Raw genomic sequence first — 27,614 nt, 5'->3', positions numbered from 1 at the left:
TCCAAAAATTTCATTACTTCATACAGCATGTCCCACCCACTTTTTTGTACTACTGAATACACCATGAATTGTCAAACTAATAGAGCAAGCTTATCTGCGAAAAGATCTAAACCTCCCAAACACTTCCTAGTTCATTTCACATATATACATGGCCTCAATTCTAATCTCAACGATGTCCATTTCCACTTGCAGTCTGCCAAACCCCATGTACTTTTTCTGACAGAATCTCAGTTATCGGTTGATTCAACTACTGCTCATCTCAGATGTCCAAATTATTCGCTGTATGATTCCTTTCGCCTCAAAGGTGGTACTTGTGCATATGTCCATTCTGATATTCCCTGTCAGAGACTTGGCAATTTGGAATCTCCTCTCTTTGATCTTCTCTGGCTTAAAATCTCTCTCCCTCATTGTGTCAAATTCATCTGTTGTCTCTACCGTTCTCCCAACTCCACTAATCACTTGGAGCTCTTTGACTTCCTCTCTTTGCAACTTGACTTTCTCCAGTCCAACTTTCCTAACAGTGAGGTAATTTTCTTGGTGATTTTAATGTTCACAACTCCAGCCGGCTTCCATTTTCTAGTCACACCGACCCAGCAGGTCGTGATGCTGAGGCTTTTGCAATTACTAATGACCTAGCACAGATTGTTCATTTACCTACAAGAATACTGGACAATCCTAATCATACAGCCAACACGCTTGATCTTTTTCTCACAAACAACCTTTCTAAGTACACGGTCGAAGTGAGAGGTCCTTTAGGCACTTCAGATCACAACTTGGTGACTGACTCTTCTCCAATGGAACTTCTATCTCATGGCTATTCCCAACCTCGTGTTGTTTGGCATTACAAGAATGCAAAATGGGATGACCTGCAAGACTTCTTTTCTTCTTTTCCTTGGTCGGATTACTGTTTCAAAACTTCTGATGTCAACATTTGCTCAGATCGTGTCAGTGAAATTATTCTTGCATGAATGGAATCCTTTTTCCCACACTCCACTTTAAAATCTCGTCCTTTATCTAAACCTTGGTTTTCCAATAAATGTGCTAAGGCTGTTCAAGAGAAGAATGTTGCATATCATAATTGGCTTGTTTCTAATTCTTCAGTTCCATTTTCTGCCTACACCAAAGCTCGCGACAATTGTAAAGCAGTTATTAAGCAGTCCAAACTAGAGTTTGAACAAGCTAAGCGTAGAAAACTTGCTTCTTGCCCTAATGGTAGCCGAGCATTCTGGTCTCTTGCCAAAGCTATTGGCCGCAAATTTTGCCCATCTCTGCTCCCACCTCTGTCCAAACCAGATGGTTCTGTTGTCACTTTAGCCAAGGATAAAGCTGACCTTCTAGCATCCCATTTTTCTTCATGTATTAATGATCTTGATAAAACACCTCCACCATTCCCAACACACTCCATTCAATGCCTCCTGTGGTCTTCCGCCAAAAGGATATCAGAAGGATTTTGATGATTGGTTGATTTAGATTTTATTGGCGCATTAGCATCTAAGGCTATAATGCGCCAAGACCAGGTAATATATAAAAATTTATTCTTTCAGTGACCTAAGTAGTTAGGCCACCTTGAGCCCAAATTCGGCATAACAACCTTAGCGATCATACCCCCACGCCAACTCATATGTGTATGTATACATGTGTATGAAATTGTACATGTGTATATATATGTGTGCGCATTGTCACTAACCTAATGGATTTTTTTTTTTTTTTTTATAGGTCCTAGCCGCTGAAATCTCAGGAAAGTAAGCGGCAGGACCTGCCAGAGTAAAACTGAGTCTACTGGGTTCCTGGTCTGCCTCCACGGGGCATAAGTGGGGCAACGTTGGGCCTCAGCAGGGGTCTAGCGGCTAAATGACCAGATGAACAACGGTACACGACACTACATATGAACAAGTCCCTCACACTTTTAAATCTCTGGCATTTCCCAGTGAACTGGTTCACCCACAATGAAAGCAATACGGAGATGGGGGAAACCCCTGGTGCCGTATGACAATAACACAATTTACACTTTACACATGTCTAGATATATAATAAAAGAAATAACAATAATGTAAAAATTTTAAATACGAGTAAAAACCTTTATTGATTTAAAAAACCTAAAAACAGCAGACACATTGTCATTGTCAGATAAAATCTGACTGATTGTATACGGCTCAATCAGATGGTTAAAAGCGGTAAAACGGATATTGCTAAAATCTGGACAGTCAATTAAAAGGTGTCTAATCGTTAAAATTGTGCCACGGGAAACACACACATAGGAGGGTCATCAGCCCTCAGCAAAAACGAATGAGTTAAATGACTATGTCCTATGCGGGTCCGGACAAGAACAACTTCCTCCTTACGATTCCTGCGCAGACTAGACTGCCACGGTTCAATTACAGGCTTTATACAATATAATTTATTCGCAGTCTGTCTATTCCACGAATCCTGCCATTGGGAATATATCTTTTGGTGTATTATTTGCCTGTAATCTGTATAGGGGACTGACAGGCAGCGGTTATTATGGGGAATTGCTGATTTGGCTACGGCGTCAGCCAAATCATTTCCCCTAATCCCAATGTGGCTGGGGATCCAGCAGAAGCGGATATCATATTCATGTCCACGGAGGAAGTGAATCTTCTGCTGAATACTAGACAGAACTGGATGAGGATTATATCTCACAGATATTAAAGCCTGTAACATTCTGAGAGAGTCGGAATATAAAATGAACCGTTGGTATTGGCATTCACTAATGTGATCCAAGGCTAACTCTATAGCGTGCAGCTCTGCAGTAAATATGCTGCATTCAGAGGGCATCTGCTCCGATATAGAGCTGTCTGTAAAGACAGCAGCAGATCCTACATATGAGTCCGACTTCGAACCGTCTGTGTAGACTGGCGCGAAGTCGGAATATTCAGTTCGGTGTGCTGAATGAAGCTGCAGGTTGACAGATGATGGAGTGTCCGACTTTCCCCAATTTCTAAGAGATAAGTCACATGCCGGGACATGAGCATGCCAGGGTGGAAAGTGTTGCTTTGGTGTTTGGGCAACCTTGTCTACCTTGATATTAAGTTCTTTGAGTAGCTCTTGGAGACGAATACCAAAAGGACGACTGGCAGTCTTACGGGTATTGTATAAATTTTCCCATCGTGACTCAAAAACAAATGGCCACGTAGGATGGTGCCGACCGGGCTAGCCGAGTGGGTAAAGTACCTGCCCGGCAACCCAAAGGTCGCGGGTTCGATTCCCGCCTCTCGGGCTTGGATCAAAGTACTGCAAAAACCTTGGGAGGTGCAATATGGCCACAGAAGCCGATGCGCCAACAACTACCAAATCAAAAAAAAAAAAAAAAAAAAACGTAGGATGGTCTGGCAGGGATTTCAGTTTTAAAGCGTACTTTAAAGACAACTGCTTACATCAAATCGATAACGGTGGTTCGTTTGCTTCGACATATAAGCTCTGGACAGGAGATGTGCGATATGCTCCAGTAGCAATACGTAGGGCCTGATGATGGATGGGGTCCAGCCACCGCAGGACACTGTCTCTGGCTGAGGACTATACCTGGGACCCATAATCTAGTTTGGATCGCACAAGTGCACGGTAAAGCCGAAGAAGGATATATCGGTCTGCTCCCCAAGATGTAGAGGAGAGCGAGCGGAGAATATTAAGGCCACATGTGCATTTTGTGTGGAATTGACGGATATGATCCAAAAAGGTCAGTTTTTTATCAAATATGAGTCCCAAGAATTTTACGTTCGCTGCTACTGGAATAGCATATTGTCCGAGCCTTAATTCGGGTTCAGGATAGTCCCAAGAATTTTACGTTCGCTGCTACTGGAATAGCATATTGTCCGAGCCTTAATTCGGGTTCAGGATGAAGATTACGCTTACGACAAAAGTGTACGCAAACGGTCTTCTCCGGCAAGAACATGAAGCCATTAGCAAGTGCCCAGGAATTCAGACTATCGATGGCTTTCTGCAGTTGCCTTTCAATAACCCTCATGTTGCATGACTGACAAAAAATGCTAAAGTCATCAACATAGAGGGCACTGTTTACAGTTGGAGGAAGTTGTTCTGTGATTGAATTTATTTTGATGGCGAAAAGCATGACACTTAATACTGATCCTTGTGGTACACCCTCCTCTTGGCTGAAGGAACGAGAGAGTGAGGATCCCACATGAACTTGGAAAGATCGATTGGCTAAAAAGTTTTGAATAAAAAAGGGGAGACGCCCTCTAAGTCCTAGGCTATGTAAATCTTTTAAAATGCCAAATCTCCAAGTTGTGTTATATGCTTTCTCCATGTCAAAGAACACTGACACCAAGTGTTCGCGTTTTAGGAAAGCATCCCGGATGGATGTTTCCAGTCTAATAAGATGGTCCAAAGTGGACCAGTTCCTTCGGAAGCCGCACTGGATGTTGGAGAGAAGGTCATTTGATTCTAAGTACCATATTAAAAGAGAATTAACCATTCTCTCCAGGATTTTGCACAGACAGCTAGTCAGAGCAATAGGACGATAATTGGTAGTGACTTTTGGATCCTTTCCTGGCTTAGCAAAGGCAAGAACGATTGCCTTGCGCCAGGAATCTGGAAACTGCCCTTCAATAAAGATTCTGTTATACAGAAAGAGCAGATAATCCATAGATTTTGGTGAAAGATGCTTAATCATTTCATAATGGATGCCATCTGGTCCAACAGCACTTGCTTTGGAAAAAGCGAGGGCTCTTTTCAGTTCCTGAATAGTGAAATCCCTATTGTTGGGATAAATGCTCTTAGATTTAAAGTTAAGTGCCTGTTTTTCGATTTTATATTTCACGACCAGGAACTCTGGGGAATACGAAGATGTTGCAGAGATGTTGGAGAATGTTTCCCCAAGAGAATTGGCTATTGCAATTGGATCTGCAATAGCGCATCCATTATAATCTAGGATTGAAGAAGTGTGGGATGGATATTTTCCCTTCATTTTCCGGATTTTATCCCAGACTACCTTAGAGTTGGTAGACTGTTTAATAGATGATGTAAAACGGATCCATGATTCCTTTTGACTCTGACGGCGGATATATCGTGCTTTGGCTCGTGCACGTTTAAAGGCTATAAGGTTGGTCGTGGTAGGATATCGGCGGAATATCCCCCACGCTTTGTTTTGAGCCTTTTTTGCTGCTGTGCATTGTGAATTCCACCAAGGTTTGGGAAATGGTGGAAACCGGGCAGATGTTTTTGGGACAGCATTCGCAGCTGCTTGGACAATGATTTCTGTGATGTACTTTACTGCGTCATTGATAGGCTCCCGACTGACTGTACTGAGGTCAAAATTTGCCTGATGCTGGAAGGCATTCCAGTCACCCTGATCAAACTTCCACCGTGGTAACCTGAAGGGAAGACATGGTCTCCCACTGTGTAACAAGGTTATCACAGGGAAGTGATCACTTCCATATGGATTCTCCTCCACTTCCCAAGTGAGTGAAGGGAGTAGAGAAGGGGAGCAGATAGAGAGATCAATGGCAGAAAAAGTACGGGTAGGCATGTGGAAGAAGGTGTTTGTTCCAGTATTTAGAAGGGAGAGGTCATTGTCATTGAGCATACGCTCTATGACTCGTCCCCTTCCGTTGACGTTAGCACTACCCCACAGGGTGCTTTGTCCATTAAAATCCCCAAAAAGTAAGAAAGGGGGAGGCAACTGCGTTACAAGATCATCAAGGTCTTCCTGGGAGATGTCAGTCCCAGGTGGCAAATAAATAGAGCAGACCGTTAATAAAAATCCCACTGTAAGGCGAACTGCAACAGCTTCTATGCTAGTTGTAATTAGCAAGGGCTGAACTGAGGTCTGGTTTCCCAAAAGGATAGCCACTCCTCCATGAGCAGGACCATCCGCAATTCTATCCTTACGAAAAATTGTGATGTTATGCATTGTGGGATCATCATTTGCCTTTAGGTAAGTCTCCTGCAAGCAAAAGCAAACTGACTCGTGCTTTTGCAGGAGGGCCTTGATGCCATCAGTATTTCGCCGGAATCCATGACAATTCCACTGTAGGAATTTAGCCATTATTTTGGCTTGGTGGGTCCATCAGGCAGATTCCGAGGTGCTGAGGGCTTACTTTTATCAGTCTTGGGTTTATCTTTTTTGGGGAAGAATGGACGCTGTCCCGTGTCCACTTCTTCCTCCGCAAAGAGTTCCAAGACTGAATCTTCGGGTACCTCCTTCTGCTCGACATCCATGTTTACTTGGGTAGTAGGAGAGACTTCCGCTTTCTTATTCTTTTCTTTCATAATTACCTTTGTTACTTGTGGAGCATTAGGAGGTACCGATATAGGAGTGGCAGCTGATTGGTCGTTCTGTGCAGGTTTTTGAGAACTTAAGAGATAACGAGCGATGGGAGTGAAAGACTCCTTTGGAGGAATGGTCATGTCCATCTGAGTTCCGACGGAACATCTCCCTGCTACCTTCTGGGCGTAGGTAGGTCTGTTGATATTCAGGGGTTTCACCGATTTCCTTGCCTCTTGGTATGATATGTTTAGCTCTGCCTCCAGCTGTTGAATTTCTTTTTCTTCTTTCCACCTCTGGCATGCTCGTGAGTAGGCCGGGCGTTCGCCTTCACAGTTAATACAGGTGGGTTTTGCGGCTGAACATGCTGTTGTTTCGTGGTCCTTTGCACCGCATCGAGCGCATGCAAGGACTCCACGGCAGGCCATTTGAGAATGTCCATACTTCTGGCATTTAAAACACCGTAAAAGGTTCGGAACATATGGACGCACTGAACAATTGATGTATCCAGCTTTAATCTCGTCAGGAGGTTTAGGAGAGTTAAAAGTCAGGATAACGCTCCTGGTTTTAACAATTTTTCCATCCCTTCGCGCAGTAATTCTCGTGACGGCGATAACTCCCTGTGGTTTTAATTCGGAGCAGATATGGATTCTCCTCCACTTCCCAAGTGAGTGAAGGGAGTAGAGAAGGGGAGCAGATAGAGAGATCAACGTCGAGAAGGTCCCACTCCGAAATGACACCTCTCGAATTGAGTGTTCTGTGTGGTGTCACTGTTATAGGTATTCCTCCGATTGATGTTACTCGGAGGAGATGTTCTGATTGCCCGTCATTTTTAGATTCAATCAAGAGATCCCCAGAACGAAGCCTCTTAACTGATTTGGGTGAACCTGCTAACCCATCTAACCCTTTTTGAATAAAAAAGGGCGACATTTTACCAATCGGTGTTTCATTGGGAACCTTGGGACAGGCCCTGATGGTAATTTGGTTCGCTGCCTCTTTTTAGCAATAATGCTATCTGCTTCTCTGTCTAAATTTTCAGATAGGGACCGGGTTGGGGCCCCTGAAGAAGAAAGTTTATCAGAATTCATATAGTTTTTAAATTGTTCAGTGCCCGGGCTCCGCACCCACCACGGACCCCACTACCCGGCATGCAATAAATGCACCCGGAAGTGGAACGCCAGGGCTACCTAGACACTATACACGCACCACCGCCAGCCTGAATCCTGTCCCTCGTACCATGAGGGTAGGGGCGTGGCATTGACATGGTTGACGCTCGCAGGCGAGCCTACTAGCCGATTGATCCTAGCCGGGCCTTCCAGAACCACCCGTCTTGTCGAAGCAGGGGCCAAAGTGGTGTATTGAAGCTTGGCCCCTCAACCACCAGGATCCCCCTTTCCGAATTTCCACGGGTCGCAGCGCACGGCAAACACACCGGATTCCATTGATGTAAGCCTGGAAACAGGGCTGTGGATCCCAGTGATGCTAGTCTGGAAGTCCAGCAGCGTCACTGGGAGGTCCCCTCACCATGTACCGGTGCCTACGTCGAGGGGGGATTTTGATGAATCTTGATGCTAAGAAAGCTCCAGGTCCCGATGGTATTTCTCCACTTGTTCTCAAAACCTGTGCTCCTGAACTTACTCCTATTCTTTGCCACCTTTTTTCACTTTCTTATTCCAAAGGTGTTTTTCCTTCTGCTTGGAAATTTGCTCATATCCAGCCAGTTCCTAAAAAGGGTGACAAATCCCTCCCATCCAATTATCGTCCCATTGCAATTACTTCTACTCTTTCTAAAGTAATGGAGAAATCAATTAACCGCCAACTCTTAAACTACCTAGAAACCTTCCGTGTGATCAACGATGGCCAGAATGGATTCCGTCAGTGTTGATCCACTGGTGATATTCTGGCTTATGTTACCCATTTATGGACTAATTCAATGGAAAGGTTCGGTGAAACACAAGTAGTTGCTCTTGACATCTCAAAGGCTTTTGATCGTGTTTGGCATAAAGGTCTTCTAAACAAGCTTCCATCTTATGGTTTACCAACTGTTTTTAGTAATTGGTTATCCAGTTTTCTCTCTGATCGCTCACTGAGGGTGATGGTAGATGGCTCTCTGTCTTCTAACTTCTCCACTAATGCCGGTGTCCCCAAGGTTCAGTTCTTTCCCCCACTCTTTTCCTCTTGTATATCAATGACCTTCTTCCATTGACTGGAAATCCTATCCATAGTTTTGCCGATGATAGCACATTGCATTCAATTTTCCATTTTGAGAAACCTTGTCCTGCTCAATCAGCTTCAACTTCTCGAAAATCTGCTACCAATTCCTTAAATACCAATCTTCAGGTAATTCTCCAGTGGGGCAAAGACAACTTAGTTGATTTCAACCCTTCTAAAACTCAGTCTTGTCTTATATCTCGCAAAAAAGGATTCTTCTGCTCCTATGCTTATCTTTAGTGACACTCCGATTTCTAGGCAAAATGATATATCTCTTTTGGGGATTACCCTGACTTCTAATCTCTCTTGGCACAAGCACATTACAAATATTGCTTCCTCTTCATCTAAAAAACTTGGTTTTCTCTTTTGCTCTCGGTGTTACTTTTCTTCCAAACAGCTGCTCACTCTGTATAAATCGCAAATCCGCCCTGCCATGGAATACTGTTCCCAAATCTGAGGTGGTGCCCCCAAAACCTCTCTCAGGCTTCTTGATTCCATTCAGAAGAGAGCAGTTAGGTTAATTAATGATTCATCTCTAACAGAGTCTCTCCACTCGCTTTCTCATAGACGTACTGTTTCTGCTGCATGCCTCTTCTACAGATACTTCCATGGGCACTGTTCTTCTGAATTGGCCTCTATAATTCCCGCTCTCTCTTTCAAAACAGTCCGAATACGTGCTGCCACCAGCCAACATCCATTTACTGTTCAACTTCAAACCCACAGAACCAACTTTTCATCTTCCTCATTTATTCATTCAATTGCCGTTTTCTGGAACAACCTTCCTTGATACGTATTTCCTGAAAATTACAATCTACAGAAGTTCAAGTCCAATGTCAACAAATATCTTCTTTCGTGTTCTCAACCTCCAACCCAAGCACGGTACTAAGTACCATAGGTTCTAATACCTCTCGTGTTTGGGGTTCATATAAAAAAAAAAAAAAAGGTGAGAAGATGGAAGAAGAGAGAGAAATTCATCAATGTAAAGAACAAATAGGATAGGTCCAAGAAGTGAGCCTTGAGGTACTCCCCTTGAGAAATAACAGATGTCAGAGTATGATTGATTTGTTCTTACGACAAACGGCCGATCGATAAGGTAGTTTTCAAGGAGAAGGTTAATTTTTCCTCTCAAGCCAATTTTATTGAGTTTGTTAAATAGAATAGTATGGTTTATGCAATCAAAAGCTTTAGATAAATTTATCTAAAGCTTTAGATAAAAGCCTTAGGTTTATGCAATCAAAAACTCAAGAAACAGTGCTATAGCATAGTGACCCTTTTCAAGACTATCAATGATCCTTGAGCAGAAGTCAACAATTGCAAGATCAGTGGATCTTTTAGAGCGATAAGCATACTGTTGTTGATGGATGAGCTGATTTTCTTCAAGAAAACCCATGAGTCTGATATGAAGAATTTTTTCGAGTAATTTTGCAAAAACTGAGAGTAGAGCTATTGGTCGAAATTTGTTGATGGAGTTACAATGGTTTCCCTTTGGAACAGGAATGATTATTGCTTTTTTTAATTGAGAAGGGAATATTACCAGATTGAAAGGAGAGAATGAATATATACTTCAGTGGCATAAGAATTGAGCTAAGGACCTTTTTCAGCAGAGATGGAGATATTTCATCAAAGCCAGGGGCTCCCTTTTCTTTCAATTGATTCCCTGCTTCTAGAATCTCTTGATCAGAGAGAGGAACAAGAAAAAAAGCATTTCTAACTGAGTACTTGGCAGATTCTCCCATTTCATTGTCTCTGAGTTTCAAGTTTGTCTTGAAAGAGGTTATGCAAGAATAAAGCATTACTATCAATAGGAATACCTCCAAAATGTTTTGGCAGAAAAACCAATCGGTGTTTACCATACGTTTTACATTCACAATTCATGTCCTTGCTCCCTTGACTTTTTTTTTTTTTTTTTTCTGCAGTATGGTTCAAATGAACAATGAGAGGCAACTGATGAGTGGACACTGAAATCTGCCACAGCCCTTCAAATAGCTGTGATAAAGCTGATGGCAAGTAATCTAGAAAGTACTTTCCAAGGTTTCTTCACTATCTGTGCTGCTGTTTTGCAATATTCTTCTTCTTTTTCAATACTGTCAATTTTTCCATTTCTAAGGGAATGAAACCAATGAAGCAAGCAAACACTAGCGGATTACAGTATCTGTATGATTTTTATGAAATCAGTACAAGAAATTTTAAGATGGCAGATTATACTTTAAACAATATTAAAATCTGGATAAATGAGCAACAGGCTGATAGAAAAAAAATAAGTAACATGTAAAAAAGATCATTAACTTCCACTTATATTTGAGAGAGTGGATTCAATTTGTGTCATAATTTTTGAAATGTTTTGAAAATAACATTCCAAAATCCTCAACATTTGGAAAATTCATAAATAATGGTTAAAAGTAAAAGTCCGGAATTCCTAACTGAAAGCAAAGGTTTCTTTTTGAGCTGAGCTGTAAATCAGAACAAAACTCAATTTTATTGAAAGTTTATTCTTTATACATAAACTAACCTCAACACAAGCAAAAAACAAAGATGTGTAAGCTATAAACATAAACAGAAATGCTGGTGCAACATAAGCCTCAGGAAGACTGAGGCTAATGTTGCACCAGCCAAAAAAACTAAAAAAATTTCTGAACTACCCCGAGAGAGAGAGAGAGAGAGAGAGAGAGAGAGAGAGAGAGAGAGAGAGAATAAAAGGGACTCACCAAGGAAGAGAAGAATGATGATATCCAGCTCAGGACCCTGGGTGTGCCAAGCCCACACACACACACACCAGATGTGAGCCCCTGGGGTTATATGCTGTAATAGCACATCACTTGTAATACAATTTGACGTGTATATGCATCAGATGCAAGAAATGTGTTAAGCTGTTTTAAAAGTTTGCAAAGTATAAGATCAGCTTGAATATATATTTTTGTTAAACTGTTTTAAAAGTTTGCAAAGTATAAGATCAGCTTGAATATATATTTTAAAATTTATATTAAGCAGATAAAAGTAAATGCCTACCTTCGCTCATTTTGTGTGATTGAACCCTTTTCCAGTTTTCCAGATATAGTAACTAGTACTTTGCATGCATCATTAGCAAAATCTAAATTTCTTACTTCAATAGCAGAAACAGGCACTATTGCAAAAGCTTCTTTGTCCTCTTTAATAGGAGCACAGCCCACCTATATTTAAAAAGAAGCAACTATTTCACTAGCTAACTCAGGTGGCATTGTTTATGAACATCTTTTCCAAATTAATCTAATTTAAATTAATTAAATTCATCTAATTTAATTTTGATACCAGAGTAGTTTTGGAAGAGTTCAAAGAAGTAACTACAGAGATCACTAAGCATTTTATACCAACTAAGAATACTAATCAAGATTTATACAAAATGGATGGCAGATAAACTGATGACCTTAGTGGCAGAGAAGAAAAATACATGGGATGATTATAAAATCTCAAGTGATACAAAGTCCATTACAATAAATACAAACTTGTGTGTGTGTGTGTGTGCGTGTGCGTGCGCGCGCATTGTTTGGTTTTTAGGAGTAAGGCCATATTGCTCCGGGGATATGCGGTGGTCATTCCCTGACCTTTCTGCATCCTCCGTATTTGGTGGTCATGGACTCGAACCCCGGTCTAATCAAGAAGTGTGTGCTATGCACTGCTGCTCCTGCCCACCTGGCTAAGGAGGTGTTGTGTGTGTGTGTGCGCGCTCAAATTACTCAAGGGAATAGGCAGGCTAAGGCAAATTATGAAAAGTCTTTGGCTAAGAGTGCAAAGAAAAGCATCAAGGAATTCTCTATGTATGTTAACAATAAAATAAAAGGAAAGAATAACATTAGTCCACTGGATATGAATGGTATTAACCACTGACTGTCCTGCTGATAAACAATAAATATTGCTTACTGTGTATTTCTAGATTCACACATGAAGAAGTTTATTAGTATGGGGTCTATATACTAGTTTATTAGTATGGGTCTATCTAACACCTCTTGGGAACTAACTGATGTTATAATAACAGAAAGTAAAGTGGAAGGGAAATTGTTGCAGTTAAAAGTGAACAAAGCACCTGAGCCTGATGAAATCTATTCAATTACTAAAAGAAGCTGCAAAAGTATCAAGATTAGTAGTGGCAAATGATGCAAGCTTATACAACATCTGCCAAAAAAAAAAAAAAAACATACTCCCCACATTACCTGTCCATCTCTCCTATAATAGTTTGTCTAGTGCTTCCTTGAATTTATTCATTGACCCACTTCCACAACAACAGTTTCCAATAATCAACTACCTGCTCACTGAAGGCAAACTTCCATACATCTGTTCTGAAAACATCCTTCCTCAATTTGAATTTATGCCACACCATGTGCATGGTCTGGGCAAGAGGGAAAAATCCCATCAGCATTGAGCTCGATCAATCCATTCAAAGCCTTAAACAGCTTAATCACACTGCCGTGAAGATGCCTACCTCTAAACACTGCAATCTTTAAAAATTACAGCTGTGAGTTGCAGGCTCGGAAAAAACGATAAGTGTTTGTCTTTTTATTTACATAATTGTTATTTTATATTGTACTTAATACGTAGTCTTATAGTTATGGTTACGCTGGTTAATTTTCTTTTAATTTAGATAAACAGTTTTTGTAGATATACATAATACTTAATACATGTAAAACCGTTATTTCGTTCGAATCTTGCAGCCATTGTTTTTGTATATAGTGGTAGGGAATTCAAATTTTTAATTGAGGTAGTTAGGTAGCTCTAACGTATAATTTATAAAGTAATACGCTTCACTGTTTCTATTAGATAGCGTAGTATTGACATTTATTTAATTTAATTTATTGATTTTATTAATTTAAAGTATCATGCCCCAAACTAGAGCAGCAAAGCAATGGGCACAAAGAGGAAGGAGTGCTGTGACTCGGGGGAGAACTGGGGGGAGGGGGCGATTCTCCAACGCATCACAGCCTAAAAAAATGTGCAACTTGTGAAATGTTTGCCGAACTCTGGAACGGAACATGATATTGCCATGGGGGATGTCTTTGTGTGTGCGCGATGTAAGGAGTGTAAAGAAATCAGGCGAACTCAGCGTTGTTATGGGCCTATATGAGAGTTTGAAGGACAGGGTGGATGCCCTCGAAAGATCTAAATTGAGGGGCCCATCAGGCTCTCAGCTGCCCACATCAACGCCAGAGGTTGCACTTGGTCACCACACAACACAGCGGCAACCCCCAAGGCAGAATGTGCTGGTCCCTCAGGAACTAGTAGTTGTTGGAGACTCTATTGTCAGGGAAACGGGAAACATGCTTTGTAAAAAGGATAGGTGGAACAGGACCAGGATATGTCTGCCAGGGGCAAAGGTTGATGACGTTGTAGAGCGGATATCATCTTTTAAGGGCACAAAAGGTGATACAGTTGTACACATTGGCACTAATGATATTAGGAGTAGGAGACCGGCAGAATTACTTAACAAGTACAGGTCACTGTTGAACAAAAGCCGAGAATTAGGGTTGAATTTGAAAGTGTCTGCAATTCTGCCCAGACACGATAGAAGGGAGTACATGATGAGAGCCTTGTCGATCAATTCGGCCCTGGAAAGAATGTGCAAGGCTCAAGGGGTAGAATTTTTTTCAGCCTGGACTGTACTTGATAACAGGAGAGACTGCTTCTACAGGGATGGGATTCACTTAAATAGAAAGGGTGTGAGAATATTTGCTGATGCTATCGAGGCAGTGTTAGGTGGGTCGGAAAACTGATAGCTTGGAGGGATACAAGGACTAATAGTTTAACAGTAGCCGTAGGCAGAGGTGAAGGTGATTCTTGCACAACTTCTATTAGCATAAGTAGCGACCTGGAGCGTGGGGTGTTGGGGGTTTCAGGGACGGATGGCAGTCATCCTGAAATAGGTGGGTGTATGGGATGTGTTAGGGTAACTAGGAATAGGAGCATGTATGCTTGCATGTATACCAATGCTAGAAGTACAGTAAATAAATTCGATGAATTTGAAGTGTTGGTCAAGACATCAAAGGCGGATATTGTTGGGATAGCAGAGATGTGGCGCCACACAGATATAAGGAATGCTGAACTGGAATTTCGGGAGTACAATGTGTACAGAAAGGATAGACAGGATAGAAAGGGAGGAGATGTTATGCTGTTAATTAAGAAAAACATAAAATCAAAAGAAGTGCATCCAGTTGATATAGATGAACAGTGCACTGTTGAGTCAGTTTGGTGTGACATAAGCATTGCGAAAGCAAAAATAAGAGTAGGAGTGTGTTATAGGCCTAATGACTCGAATGAGTACAATTAACAATTGTACAGAGAAATAGAGTGGCCTAGTAAATCGGTATGTCTTATAATGGGAGATTTTAACTTCCCAGATATTGACGGGAAATTTGTGAGTTGGTCACTCACACACTAGTCAGACTTTTGGGGATTTATTGGATGATTGTTTTCTGCAGCAGCATGTTTGAGAGGCAACCAGAGAAAGTAATACTCTTGATCTGGTTATCAGCAGTGATCATTCGTGTATTAAGAATTTGCAGATAAAGGAACCACTAGGTGGCAGTGATCACAGTGTACTAATGTGGGATTTACTTAATTTAATTACCATCAGGGGTAAAGGAAAGGGTTATTGCTTCCGTAAAGGTGAGTACAGTGGTCTCCGACAGTTTTTAAATTCTGTACAGTGGGATCAACTGACGATGTTACCAACAGTAAATTCTAAGTGGGATGCATTCAAGGAATTAATTGTGGAAGCTACTAAAAGTTTCATACCTATTAAGAAATATTGTTCAAGGTTTAGGCCTAAACGGTTATCTAATGAACTAATGAGACTTGTAACAGAGAAGAAAAATGCATGGGATGCATATAAATTATCAAGCGACTCAGAAGCCTATGGCAGATATAAGCTAGTCTGTAATCAGGTCACAAAGGAGGTTAGGCAGGCGAAGGCAGATTACGAGAAATGCTTGGCAAAAGAATTCCTTTACTTATATAAACTCTAAAAGGAAGGGGCTGAATCTGATTGGTCCACTTGACATTGATGGTTCAACTGTTGATGATCCTGCCCAGATAGCAAACAAACTAAATGAGTATTTTGCATCTACATTCACACAATAGGAATTGGCTTGTTTCTAATTCTTCAGTTTTATTTTCTGCCTACACAAAAGCTCGCAACAATTGTAAAGCAGTTATTAATCAGTCCAAACTAGAGTTTGAACAGGCTAAGAGTAGAAAACTTGCTTCTTGCCCTAATGGTAGCCGAGCATTCTGGTCTCTTGCCAAAGCTATTGGCCGCAAATTTTTCCCATCTCAGCTCCCACCTCTGTCCAAACCAGATGGTTCTGTTGTCACTTCAGCCAAGGATAAAGCTGACCTGCTAGCATCCCACTTTTCTTCGAGCTCATGTATTAATGATCTTGGTAAAACACCTCCCACCATTCCTAACATGCTCCATTCAATGCCTCCTGTGGTCTTCCGTCAGAAAGTGTCTGTAATTCTGACCAGACACGATAGGAGGGAGTATATGATGAGAGCCTTGTCGATCAATTCGGCCCTGGAGGGATTGTGCAAGGCTCAAGGGGTAGAATTTTTTTCAGCCTGGACTGTACTTGTTAACAGGAGAGATTGCTTCTACAGGGATGGGATACACTTAAATAGAAAGGGCGCAAGAATTTTTGCTGATGCTGTCGAGGCAGAGTTAGGTGGGTCGGGAAACTGCTAGTTGGGGAGGATGCAAGGACTAATAGATTAACAGTAGCCACTGGCAGAGGTGGAAGTGATTCTTGCACTGCTTCTATTGAAATGAGCAGAAGCCTGAAAAACAAGATACAGGATATTTCAGAGACTGCTGGGAGTCATTGCGGTACAAGTAAACACATGGGTTGTGTTAGGGTAGCCAAGAATAGAAACAGGTGCATGTATACCTGCGTGTACACCAATGCTAGGAGTTTGGTAAATAAATTTGATGAATTTGAGGTATTGCTCAAAACATCAAAGGCAGATATTGTTGGGATATCAGAGACGTGGTGTCACACAGATATAAGGAATGCGAAACTGGAATTTGGGGAATACAAAGTGTATAGAAAGGATAGACAGGACAGGAGGGGAGGAGGGATTATGCTATTAGTTAAGAAACACAAAGCCCAAGGAAGTGAAGCCAGTTGACATCGATGGACAGGGCAGTGTCGAGTCAGTTTGGTGTGACATAAGCATAGGGAAATCAAAATTGAGAGTAGGAGTATGCTATAGGCCTAATGACTCTGATGAGTATGGGAAATAGAGTGGGCCAGTAAATCAGAGAGCCTTATAATGGGGGATTTTAATTTCCCAGATATTGACTGGAATTTGTGGGTTGGTCACTCGCACACTAGCAAGGCTTTTGTGGATTTATTGGATGATTGTTTTCTGCATCAGCATGTTCGTGAGGCAACAAGAGGGAGCAATACTCTTGATCTGATTATCAGTAGTGATTCTTCATGCATTAAGAATCTGCAGATAAATGAACCACTAGGTGGCATTGATCACAGTGTGTTGAAGTGGGATTTACTCAAGGAGGTAACTACCATCAGATGTAAAGGGAAGGGTTTTTGTTTTCGTAAAGGCAAATATGTTGGTCTGAGACAGTATTTAAATTCTATACAGTGGGACCAACTGCTGATGTTACCAACAGCAAACTCAAAATGGGAATCATTCAAGGAACTAATCTTGCAGGCTACCAGGCTTTACATACCAAATAAGAATTATTGTTCAAGGTTTACGCCTAAATGGTTGTCAGATGAACTAATGAGACATCTGGCAGAGAAGAAAAATGCATAATTAATGGGTGACATGGAAGCCTATGATAGATATAAGTTGGTCTGTAACCAAGTCACAAAGGAGATTAGGCAGGCAAAGGCAGACTATGAAAAATCCTTGGCAAAGGATGCAAAGAAAAACAGAAAAGAGTTCTTTACCTATTTAAACTCAAGAAGGAAAGGGATGAATCAGATTGGTCCACTGGATATTGATGGTTCAACAGTTGAGGATCCTGCTCAGGCGGCTAACAATCTAAACGAGTATTTTGCATCTACATTCACGCATGAGGAGTTATTCAGGAAGGAGAATGATGTAGGTAAAGAAAACATTGGCAGTGAGCTGGATGATTTTGTAATAACTGAGAGGAAAGTGGAGGAGAGATTGTTGAGGATAAACATAAAAAAAGGCACCTGGGGTGGATGGGATCTATCCAGTTATATTAAGGAGGCAGCAAAGGAAGTAAGCAAACCCCTAGCCATAATTATGAGAGCTTCTATGGACTCTGGGGAGGTACCCATAGACTGGAGATGTGCAAATGTAACCCCAATTCACAAAGGAGGATCAAAGGCTGACACAAGTAATTATAGACCTGTTAGTTTAACTTCTGTTCCAGGTAAATTAATGGAGGCACTGGTTAAAGAAGCACTGCAGGATTCTAGACAGGAATTCAGTTATAGCTCAGACGCAGCATGGTTTTGTTAAGGGCAGGTCTTGCCTGACCAATTTGATTGGATACTATGATGTAGTCACAAAAGAACTGGATGCAGGGAATAACTTTGATATTATATATTTGGATCTGAGAAAGGGTTTTGATACTGTTGCACATGGAAGACTCCTGCACAAATTGGAGCAGTGTGGCACTGGAGGCAAATTAGTGCTATGGATAAGGGGATGGTTGAGTGGCAGAAGACAGAGAGTGGTAATCAATGGACACTGCTCAACGTGGACTAATATTATTAGTGGAGTTCCTCAGGGTTCAGTGTTGGGTCCGTTGTTGTTTTCGGTGTTTATGAATGATATTGATGATGGGATATCAAGTTTAATGTCCAAGTTTGCAGATGATACAAAGGTTGGCAGGGTTGTTAAGGACACCACTGACGCTATGCTGCTGCAACAGGATCTGGAAAGGTTGAACAGATGGGCTGAGAGGTGGCAAATGAAGTTTAACATTGACAAATGTAAAGTACTACATATGGGAAACAGTAAACCCAGAGCAACGTATCAACTCTGCGGTACTACAATGACAGTGGTGGAGAATGAAAAGGATCTGGGGGTAATTGTGCAGGCAGATATGAAGTTCTCTGAGCAGTGTAGACGAGCTACAAGAGTAGCTCATGGTGTCTTGTCAATGATATACAGGAATTTTTCTAGCAGGGATAAGGATGTGATTATTCCGTTGTATAAGGCAATGGATAGGCCACATCTTGAGTACTGTATACAGGTCTGGAGGCCTCATTTCAAGAAGGATGTAGAGCTGCTGGAACGGGTACAGAGAAGGGCAACAAGATTAGTGAATGGAACAAAGGGTTGCTCTTACAAAAAAAGGCTTAAGTTTTGCAAATTTCAGAGTCTGGAGACTAGGCACCGGCGAGGTGATCTGATAGAGGTGTATAAGGCTTTGAATGGTTTGAGCATGCTCAATGCCAATGGGATTCTTCATCTTGCTCAGAATAATCAGCTCAGAGGGCACAAATTCAAATTGAGGAAGGACGGATGTCGGATAGATGTGCGGAAATTTGCCTTTGGCCAGCGGGTGGTTGGTTGGTGGAACCGACTTCCACCAACCAACCACCAACCAAATTTAAGGCTCAACTGGACAGGTATTTCGAGCGAACGGAGTGGTGACAGGTATTTCGAGCGAACTGATGCTGAATAAGCTTGCTTTCTTGCATCATATGCCTCTACTAATGCTAATGCTAAAAGGATATCAGAAGGATTTTGATGAATCTTGATGCTAAGAAAGCTCCAGGTCCTGATGGTATTTCTCCACTTGTTCTCTAAACCTGTGCTCCTGAACTTACTCCTATTCATTGCAGCCTTTTTTCACTTTCTTATTCCAAAGGTGTTTTTCCTTCTGCTTGGAAATTTGCTCATATCCAGCCAGTTCCTAAAAAGGGTGACAAATCCCTCCCATCCAATTATCGTCCCATTGCAATTACTTCTACTCTTTCTAAAGTAATGGAGAAATCAATTAACCACCAACTCTTAAACTACCTAGAAACCTTCCGTGTGATCAACGATGGCCAGAAGGGATTCCGTCAGTGTTGATCCACTGGTGATATTCTGGCTTATGTTACCCATTTATGGACTAATTCAATGGAAAGGTTCGGTGAAACACAAGTAGTTGCTCTTGACATCTCAAAGGCTTTTGATCGTGTTTGGCATAAAGGTCTTCTAAACAAGCTTCCATCTTATGGTTTACCAACTGTTTTTAGTAATCGGTTATCCAGTTTTCTCTCTGATCGCTCACTGAGGGTGATGGTAGATGGCTCTCTGTCTTCTAACTTCTCCACTAATGCCGGTGTCCCCAAGGTTCAGTTCTTTCCCCCACTCTTTTCCTCTTGTATATCAATGACCTTCTTCCATTGACTGGAAATCCTATCCATAGTTTTGCCGATGAGAGCACATTGCATTCAATTTTCCATTTTGAGAAACCTTGTCCTGCTCAATCAGCTTCAACTTCTCGAAAATCTGCTACCAATTCCTTAAATACCAATCTTCAGGTAATTCTCCAGTGGGGTAAAGACAACTTAATTGATTTCAACCCTTCTAAAACTCAATCTTGTCTTATATCTCGCAAAAAGGATTCTTCTGCTCCTATGCTTATCTTTAGTGACACTCCGATTTCTAGGCAAAATGATATATCTCTTTTGGGGATTACCCTGACTTCTAATCTCTCTTGGCACAAGCACATTACAAATATTGCTTCCTCTGCATCTAAAAAACTTGGTTTTCTCTTTCGCTCTTGGCATTACTTTTCTTCCAAACAGCTGCTCACTCTGCATAAATCACAAATCCGCCCTGCCACGGAATATTGTTCCCAAATCTGGGGTGGTTCGCCCAAAACCTCTCTCAGGCTTCTTGATTCCATTCAGAAGAGGGCAGTTAGGTTAATTAATGATTCATCTCTAACAGAGTCTCTCCACTAGCTTTCTCATAGACGTACTGTTTCTGCTGCATGCCTCTTCTACAGATACTTCCATGGGCACTGTTCTTCTGAATTGGCTTCTATAATTCCTGCTCTCTCTTTCAAAACAGTCCGAACACGTGCCGCCACCAGCCAACATCCATTTACTGTCCAACTTCAAACCCACAGAACCAACTTTTCATCTTCCTCATTTATTCATTCAACTGCCATTTTCTGGAACAACCTTCCTTCATACGTATTTCCTAAAAATTACAATCTACAGAAGTTCAAGTCCAATATCAATAAATATTTTCTTTCGTCTTCTCAACCTCCAACCCAAGCACGGTACTAAGTACTATAGGTTTTAATACCTCTCGTGTTTGGGGTTCTCATAAAAAAAAAATAAGGTTTGAAAATGGCAGAAGGTTATCAAATTGTAGCAGGATACATAATTATTTTGTAATAACTGAGAGCAAAGTGGAGGAGAAATTGTTGAAGTTAAACATAAGAAAAGCACCTGGGGTGGATGGGATCTATCCAGTTATATTAAAGGAGGCGGCAAAGCAACTAAGCAAACCCTTAGCCATAATTAAGAGAGCATCCTTGGACTCAGGGGAGGTTCCCACGGACTGGAGATGTGCAAATGTATCCCCAGTTCACAAAGGAGGATCGAAGGGTGACACGAGTAATTACAGACCAGCTAGTTTAACTTCTGTTCTGTGTAAAATAATGGAGTCTCTGGTTAAAGATGCATTGCATCTTTAACCAGACAAGACTGCAGCAATAATTGAGACACAGCATGGGTTTGTTAAGGGAAAGTCTTGTCTGATAAATTTCATAGGATATTATGATGTGGTTACAAAGGAACGTGATGCAAAAAATAATTTTGATATCATATATTTGGATTTCAGGAAAGCTTTTGACACTGTTGCGCATGGAAGACTATTGTACAAACTGGAGCAGAATGGTATTAAGGGTAAGTTGCTACAATGGATAAAAGGTTGGGTAAGTGGGAGAAGACAGAGGGTAGTAATCAATGGGTGCTGCTCTTCGTGGATTAATGTTATTAGTGGAGTCCCACAGGGTTCGGTGTTAGGTCCACTGTTGTTTTGTATATCTATCAATGATATTGATGAAGGTATATCAGGCTTAATGTCGAAGTTTGCAGATGATACAAAGGTTGGCAGGGTTGTTAATGACAGTAATGGCAGTGTGCTACTGCAACAGGATCTAGATAATTTGGGCAGATGGGCTAAGAAGTGGCAACTGAAGTTTAACCTTGACAAATGCAAAGTACTGCATATGGGTAAAAGTAACCCCAGAGAAACGTACCAACTGTGTGGTACTACACTTAAGGTGGTACAAAATGAAAAAGACCTGGGAGTAATTGTGCAGTTAGATATGAAGTTTTCTGAGCAATGCAAACAGGCTGCCAGGGCAGGTCATGGGGTTTTGTCAGTGATATATAGGAATTTTGCTAGCAGAGAGAAGGAGGTGATTGTCCCTCTGTATAAGGCAATGGTCAGGCCACGCCTTGAGTACTGCATACAGGTCTGGAGGCCTCATTTTAGGAAGGATGTAGATTTTCTTGAGCATGTACAGAGAAGGGCAACAAGATTGGTGAGGGGAATGAAGGGATCCTCTTACCAAGAGAGCCTTAAGTTCTGCAAATTGCAGTGGCTGGAGACTAGGCACCTGCGCAGTGATCTGATTGAGGTGTATAAGGCCTTGAATGGGTTCAGCACGCTGAATTCTGATGGGATCCTTCCACTTGTTCAGATTATGAACCTAAGGGGGCATAAATTCAAATTAAGAAAAGACAGATGTAGAATAGATGTGCGAAAATTTGCCTTTAGCCAGCAGGTGGTTAATTGCTGGAACAAACTTCCATCTGTCGTTGTGGAAGTTGATAGGTTAAATAAATTTAAGGAAGAACTGGACAGGCATTTGGAGGGAATGGTGTAATTTTTTTTTTTTTTTTTTTTGGCTGATGCTGCATAAGCTTATACACCTGCTTTCTTGCATCACATGCCACTACTACTACTACTACTACTATCTACACAACTGAAGCCTTTCTTGGTAAGAGTACCCTATTCTTCCTCTCACCAATTCTATTGCCCTTCTCTGCATCCAATCCCATTGTCTTTCTCTGCAACAGATCCACATCCTTCCTAAAATAAGGCCTCCAACCCATACGTACTTGGATCTTTAACTACAGTAATGCTGATGCTATATATCCATAAATTCAGAAGTCTCTACAGATTGGATATGTGCAAATGTATCTTCTATTCACAAGGGTGGTTCAAACGGTGAAGTGGATAACTACAGACCTGTAAATTCTAGAGGCCTGTACCAGAGAAAATAATGAAAGCAAAGGAGTAGTGCAAATTCATAGGAGTGCAAATGTATAAGAGTGAAGCCATAAAAGGAAATAAAGGAAATTATATCTCAATAAATTTATTAATAAAGGAAATTATATCTCATCATGACTACCTAATATCGGGTTGTTACAAATAAACTGAATGCAAACAATAATTTTTAATAATAATACTTAAATTGTGGTGACAACTTTGATTTTGTACCACATATATGACTATTATATAAATTAGTGCAATGTAGCATTAGGGTCAAGTTACTATGGAAGAGTGGTTATAAATGGTTACTGAAATCTACATAATGGTAAAGGACTCAACACAAACTCCTGTGATAGCTTAGTTCACATTCCATTCCACAGGAGTTGATGTTGGGTTCCTAACAATTTTTTAATATTTACTAATGATGATATCATTGTATACATCTCAAATTTAATATCAAAGTTACTGATGATACAAAAGTGGTCAGAGTAGTTGATCACAGTACTCAAAATATACTACGTCAAAAGAAGCTAGATAAACTCAGCAGATGGGCTGGAAAATGGCAATTGATAAATGTAAGACACTGGTAGCAATAATTCCAGAATAACATACCACTGGTGGGGGGGGGAATATGAAAGGCAAGTTAAATGGAGTAAGAAAAATATCTAGGGGTAATTGTACAGTCTGAGATAAAATTCTATGAGCAGTGCAAATAAGTTACTAGAAAGACAGCCATGCAGTTCTATCACTGCCATAAAGACAGCCATGCAGTTCTATCTTTGCCCCCTTTTACCAGTGGGCAAAGAGGTAATTATCCCATTATACAAGGTAATGGTTAGGCCGAATCAGTAATACTGCATATAGGTTTACAGAAATCCCTATCTTACTATGAAAGACTGATGTTCTGTAAATTGCAGCTTCTAGAAACTGGGGATCTGCATGGCAACCTATTTGAAATGTATAAGGCTTTAAAAAGGTTAGTTTAACTAAATGCTGATGGTATCTTTTTCCACTTGGAAAGACCACACAAAGGAGTATAACTTTAAAATGGAAAAGAATGGTTGCAAAACAGATGTGTGGAAATTTGCATTCAGCCAAAGTGTAATAAACTGTAGGAATAAGAAGCGTGTGAATATTTTAGTACTAGTAGCATAGTTCAAGGAAGCCTGAGGCTTATGCTGCACCAGACCAAAAAAAAAAAAGAAAAAAAAAAAGAAAAAAAATAATAATAATAAAAAAATTAAAGAAAAAAAAAAAAAAGAGAGATTATAATAAAAAAATAAAATAAATAATAAAAAAATAGGAAATAGGCAACCTATGCATTTCCCACCTCCCATAGGTAACTATCCAGCTTACCATTGAATTTCCCCAAACTATCAGCCTCTACCACCCATGTAGGTAACTTATTTCAGTTATTTATAACTTGCTGGCTAAAAATACGACATCTCTGTAGCCAGGTGGGAAGGAGCAGCAGTGCGTAGCACACACTTCTTGATTAGACCGGGGTTCGAGCCCATCACCACTGAATACGGAGGATGCGGAAAGGTCAGGGAATGATCACAACATATCCCGGAGCAATATGGCCTTAGTTGCTAATGCTCCTAAAACCCAAACAACAGCTGGCTAAAATAAAATTTACTGCAATTCAGTCTAAGCATCCCCCCCCCCGTAACTTCAATTTATGGCCCCTAGTTCTAGAATCATTTATAACCGTGAAAATTTCGCCCTCATTCATTTTACTTTTGCCTCTCAGAGCCTTAAACACTTCAGTCAAGTCTCCACTAAGGTGCCTAGTTTTCAAGCTATTCACTCCACATATTCAGTCTTTCCTCATATCAACACTAGGGCTTGCATAAAACCGAGAAATTTCAAAACCGAGTTTAACCGAAGTTTACTCTTAAAACCGGTTTTAAAACCGATTTTCTCAGACTTAGGGAAAATAATTAAAAGCGTATAACACAGGTATTTATTTTATCTTGGGTAGATTGTACAAATTGTAATCAAATCTTTTAAACAAAATCTGTCACCTCTTATAGTAAAAAAAATAAAAAAATTAAAATATTCCAAAAAAGTAACCAGCTTGAGATTATACAAAATTACAAATTGTATTCAAATCCTTTGAATAAAAACTATCTTCTTGTATAGTAAACAAAAAAATAATAAGCCCTGTAATAATAACAATAATAATAAATAAATAAAAATAATGTGAAAAAAAAAACAGCTTGGGGAAATTACTATTTATTGCTCAGCTTTTTTCTGAAAATGATCCTTTAAAAAATACGGTATATCAAGCATTTTTCCTGATAGACTTGACCTTATTTTTGTGTTAAAGAGACCAGTGATCGAAAACACTCTCAGATTGGATACTTGTTGGTTTAATGGTCAGCAGTGCTCTATAAACTTTCTCCAGCTTTTCACTTCTACTGCTAGTTGCCTCCAAAAGTTTAAATTCTTTGCTGATTTCCAATTCACTCGGATATTTTGAAGGCTATTCAGTTTATTATACTATCATACTCTCGCATGAGTGTATCTCCAACATCGGAACTAGACGAGTCTTTGTTTTCTTCTAAAAGAACAGTTCGTTTATTTTCAGTTTCTTCATTCAACGCTAAGACTCCTTCGGAATGTTTTGCAAATAATCTCTGATAAATCTCTTCAGCATGCTTTTTCAAAACTTGCTTACTTGGAAAATCAAAAGTTCTTGAACCTCGATCTTCTTTCCTAAACTTTTTGGGGTTGTGTAGATAGCTCAGCAAAGCCACAGTTTGGCCATTTCGTCTTGCATTGTAACGCTGCAAAAAGCTTTGGTGAAACTTTAAAGCAAATGGGTTTTCTGCTGTATCAAGCTGTTGAAAACTCTGCTTTAAGTAAGTCTGTATCATCTGAGGTTATAGCCTCCAGAATCATTTCAACTGGTCGCAAAGTTTCACATAGCAATTCAAGTGTTTTCCAGTCATCGTCAGACACAGCTTCAGTTGACAGTACTGCACATAGAGCATTTGGAATGCAATTTTTTAATTTCAAAAATCTCTCAATCATATAGAATGTGCTATTCCATCTAGTCTTGCAATCTAATATAAGTTTATATTCTTTCCCATTAAATTTTGCTTTAACAAAATTTTGTAATACGTCATTTTTGGTAGGCGATTTTCGAAAAAGCTTGCAAATTTTTCTGACTTTGTTAATAGTTTGTGCAATACTGGCCATTGGATTGAAGAAATAAATGAGCTCATCGGTAAAGTCGGTTTGATAAAGCATGCCTTGCTGTCTTTCTTCAACTTCTTCATCATCACTACTTTCTTCATTATTTTCATTTTCTTCACTGTCTTTGGGAGACTCAGAGACTGTGGCACCATAATTGATTGCTTTTTCATAAAGTACATCTATAACTGACAGATATATACAATGGGCTATACATTGTTGATGATTAGGCGTAATTTGCTTGCCAAACTTAATCATCATTGCTGCTCCATCGGTGGTGCAAGCAACAATATCCTCATCCAAGTTCAAACCAAACCAAATATTGTTTTATCGCTTTTAACCTAGTTTATTTTAATTAATTTTATTGTTTTTAACTATATTTTAACTATAATTTAATCAGTGTTTTATTTTATTTGCATCATATTTCATTGTATATTATTTCATTGTATAGTAAATTTTTAGTTTAATTCCTGGCTGGTGTCTATCATTAATTATTATAGTATTCCTTCAAGTGTCCATTCACAATTTTCTCAGTTCTTCTGCTATCAGGTGAACCATTAATCTCAATAAGACCTAACCACCAATGATTGTCTTTTGAATGCACATTTATATTCATATACCTTTTTATTTTGTATAGACGTATATTCGTCTAGAGTCAATGAATACCGTGCACCCAAAACCAATGAATTTTTGAAATGCTGAATGAGTTCTTCTTTCTTAGTTTTATAATAATTCAGAACCATTTTTTTAATTCCATTCACTGAGGTTGGTGGTAATTTATCGTATTTATTTCTCTGAAGGTGAAGGCTTGATTGTATAAACTCACTCTTGGCAAATGAATTAAAAGAAAATCCATCTAAAGCAGCTAATTTTGAAATCTCTTCTTCCATAGATTTTTTAACGATAAAGTTTTTTAATGTTCTTACAATCCTCCAGACGACTTCATTATCTTCTGACATTTTGAACATTGTGCTTCATCTTTGCTTTTCGAGCAAAATAATTCCATAAATTTGATTTCATCTTAGACATATTAAGATCACTGACAATTTTAAATAAAAATATTAAAGATAACAAAGGCACAATACTATGTGTCACTCCCGCAATTACTGAATGAAGAGTCTAAACCAGGCAAGTTTCAAAATTTTCACGAAAGAAATTTTTTATTTATTTACTTTCAATTTTTTTTTCCCCAATTAAATTATTGTATTTTCAAAATTACATAAAAGCTAAATTTGGTGAAGCTGCTTTTTGGAGAACATTTGATCGCAAATTTTTGATCCACAACTTGCCTGGCGAACAAGATAGATGGAGCGGAGAAATGTTGAGCATTTTCTTTTACGCTATCGTTCCAATTCACTCAGTCGTAAATGAGTACACCTGCATCGTGCCATGATACAGGTGGGAAGATAAAAGGCACCCCTCCTAGATTTGGGCCACTTGCCCATGAGATTCGTACCTTAAAATAAAATAAAAAACAAAGCAGTTGAACGATCCAGACAAACGAACAAACAAGAGAATATGTGCGTAACAAAAAACTATATTCGAGGGCTAACTAAGAAAATATTCGAATCCGGTTTTAGAAGCTCGGTTTCGGTTTTAACAACTCAATATGAAAACTGGATTTAACCGGTTTATAAAACCGGTTTGCAAGCCCTAATCAACACCCTTTAGCCAATCTCACAAGGTGAGTTACTAATCC

General features: G+C 40.0%; 1 protein-coding gene across 1 annotated transcript in view; it reads right to left on the bottom strand.

The window, feature by feature from the left end:
- Positions 1-27,614, bottom strand: part of Itpr (Inositol 1,4,5,-trisphosphate receptor) — a 1,293,714-nt gene that overhangs the window by 1,103,706 nt on the left and 162,394 nt on the right. Inside the window, exon 11 of the mRNA XM_090387283.1 lies at positions 11,459-11,619. Within this exon, the coding sequence (XP_090243409.1) occupies positions 11,459-11,619 (161 nt within the window). The remainder of the gene's footprint in view (positions 1-11,458; positions 11,620-27,614) is intronic.

Source organism: Mastigoproctus giganteus, chromosome 13 (genome assembly GCF_048544385.1).
Source record: "Mastigoproctus giganteus isolate SK-2022 chromosome 13, ASM4854438v1, whole genome shotgun sequence".
Classification (NCBI taxonomy): domain Eukaryota; kingdom Metazoa; phylum Arthropoda; class Arachnida; order Uropygi; family Thelyphonidae; genus Mastigoproctus; species Mastigoproctus giganteus.
This window is presented reverse-complemented; position numbering and strand designations above follow the sequence as displayed.